The sequence below is a fragment of the Propithecus coquereli genome, unplaced genomic scaffold (assembly GCF_000956105.1).
Source record: "Propithecus coquereli isolate 6110/MARCELLA unplaced genomic scaffold, Pcoq_1.0 Scaffold256, whole genome shotgun sequence".
Classification (NCBI taxonomy): Eukaryota; Metazoa; Chordata; class Mammalia; order Primates; family Indriidae; genus Propithecus; species Propithecus coquereli.
Window position 1 is genome coordinate 2,179,083 of NW_012148130.1, and position 1,487 is coordinate 2,180,569.

The following is a 1,487-nucleotide window of genomic DNA, read 5'->3' on the forward strand; positions in this document are numbered from 1 at the left end:
GACCAGAAGTACTGAGATAATCTTGACACATTTTCTTAACCATTTTATGCAACTCTTCAAATTCCTTATACACAGCAGGGAAAAAAGGCTTTGCTAGATGACCTTTTTCAACCTTCATGAAGAGAAAGATTAAAAAAAAAAAAAGTTTAAACCTGAGGCAATGATATGAAAAATACAGAAAGGAATTTAAATAAACAAAGGATACATGTTCCTCAACTCCTCGCTGCCCCGTCAGTGGTGCGTGTTTCCTTCACTCCCCAGTGAGTACCCACTGTGTGCCCGGCACAGCACGGGAGGCCGGGATGGGCCTGGGGAGCAGGCCAGGAAACAAACGACCCTTGGGTGACGGCCACAGAGGGCGTGGGTGAGCTCCACGGCCAGGGCTGCCAAGGGAGCGGGAAGGGAAGGCAGACAGGCTCTGCGGGCAGCTCTGCCATCCATGGGCAGTGTGGGGCTGGTGGCCTGGGTGTCGGAGTGGGCACAGAGGGAGCAGGGCCTGGGTGCAGGTGGCCAGCCAGGGTGGGTGGGTGCCAGGCAGGGCCAAGGCTGGCTGCTCCTCCCACGCCTATGAAAACAGTCAAGGGAGCAGATGAGCCCCTGCCAAACGGCACCTCACTTCAGCTCTGTCCTAGAGAAGGAAAATGATTCCAAACAGCGTGGCTCTTTCTAAAATAAATACAAGAGATACCTTTCTAAATAACTTCAGGTCAGCCCCTCTATCACCTGGAAGCACTGAGAAGACTCACCTTCATCAGAAGAAATTCATACACAGTCACAGCCTGAGCCAGCCGAGGCAGAGCCAACTCCACCAGGTCCTCCCGGTCACACTGCTGCAGAAACTACCGGAAGAAAGCATTTTAAAAAAATTATTATAACGAATCTTCAGTTTATTTGAAGCAATTCAGTTTCAAAAACTTTAGGTTACAGCAGTGACAGAAAAAACAAGGAGCAGTCGGAAACAAAGAATAATTAAGAGTACTACATTTTTTTGTTTGCTTTTAACACTGTCATGGCTTTATTCAAAACACAGTTGCACGAAAGTATTAACTTCAAAGTTTTTAAGGACAGATTCTTAAGGAACTTAACACACTACATACATACTGCCAAAGAGCATTAAAAAAGGACCAAAACCTTCTACAAAATATAAAAGCCACCCTTACTTACTTGCATGAAAATACCACCCCCAAAGCTATTATAAATAAGTCTTCAAAGTTATCAGGAGGCTCTAAGTGTTGTTTTGAAACCAAAGAACTCTAATTTTGATTGCACAGTAAGATGATTGATAAGAAAGTCAATATATAGATTTCATTTTGAAAATAAGTATTTTATTGTCTGGCATAGTATGTATGCAACAAGAATGCTTAGGGGCTATTGATAGAACAGGGCATTTCGATGTTTAAAATCAGAAGACAAATGCTAGCCTTTTGGAGATTCCAATCCCCCTAGTACTAAACTTATCCTAAGTGTCTTATTTTAGTCAGTTGTGC

The 1,487-nt window shown here is 43.8% G+C and overlaps 1 protein-coding gene across 1 annotated transcript in view; it reads right to left on the reverse strand.

The window, feature by feature from the left end:
• Window positions 1-1,487, reverse strand: part of ZNF839 (zinc finger protein 839) — a 41,615-nt gene that overhangs the window by 5,586 nt on the left and 34,542 nt on the right. The window contains exons 4-5 of the mRNA XM_012647057.1: window positions 747-839; window positions 4-112 (exon numbers count right to left, since the gene is read on the reverse strand). Coding sequence (XP_012502511.1) covers window positions 4-112; window positions 747-839 — 202 coding nt within the window. The remainder of the gene's footprint in view (window positions 1-3; window positions 113-746; window positions 840-1,487) is intronic.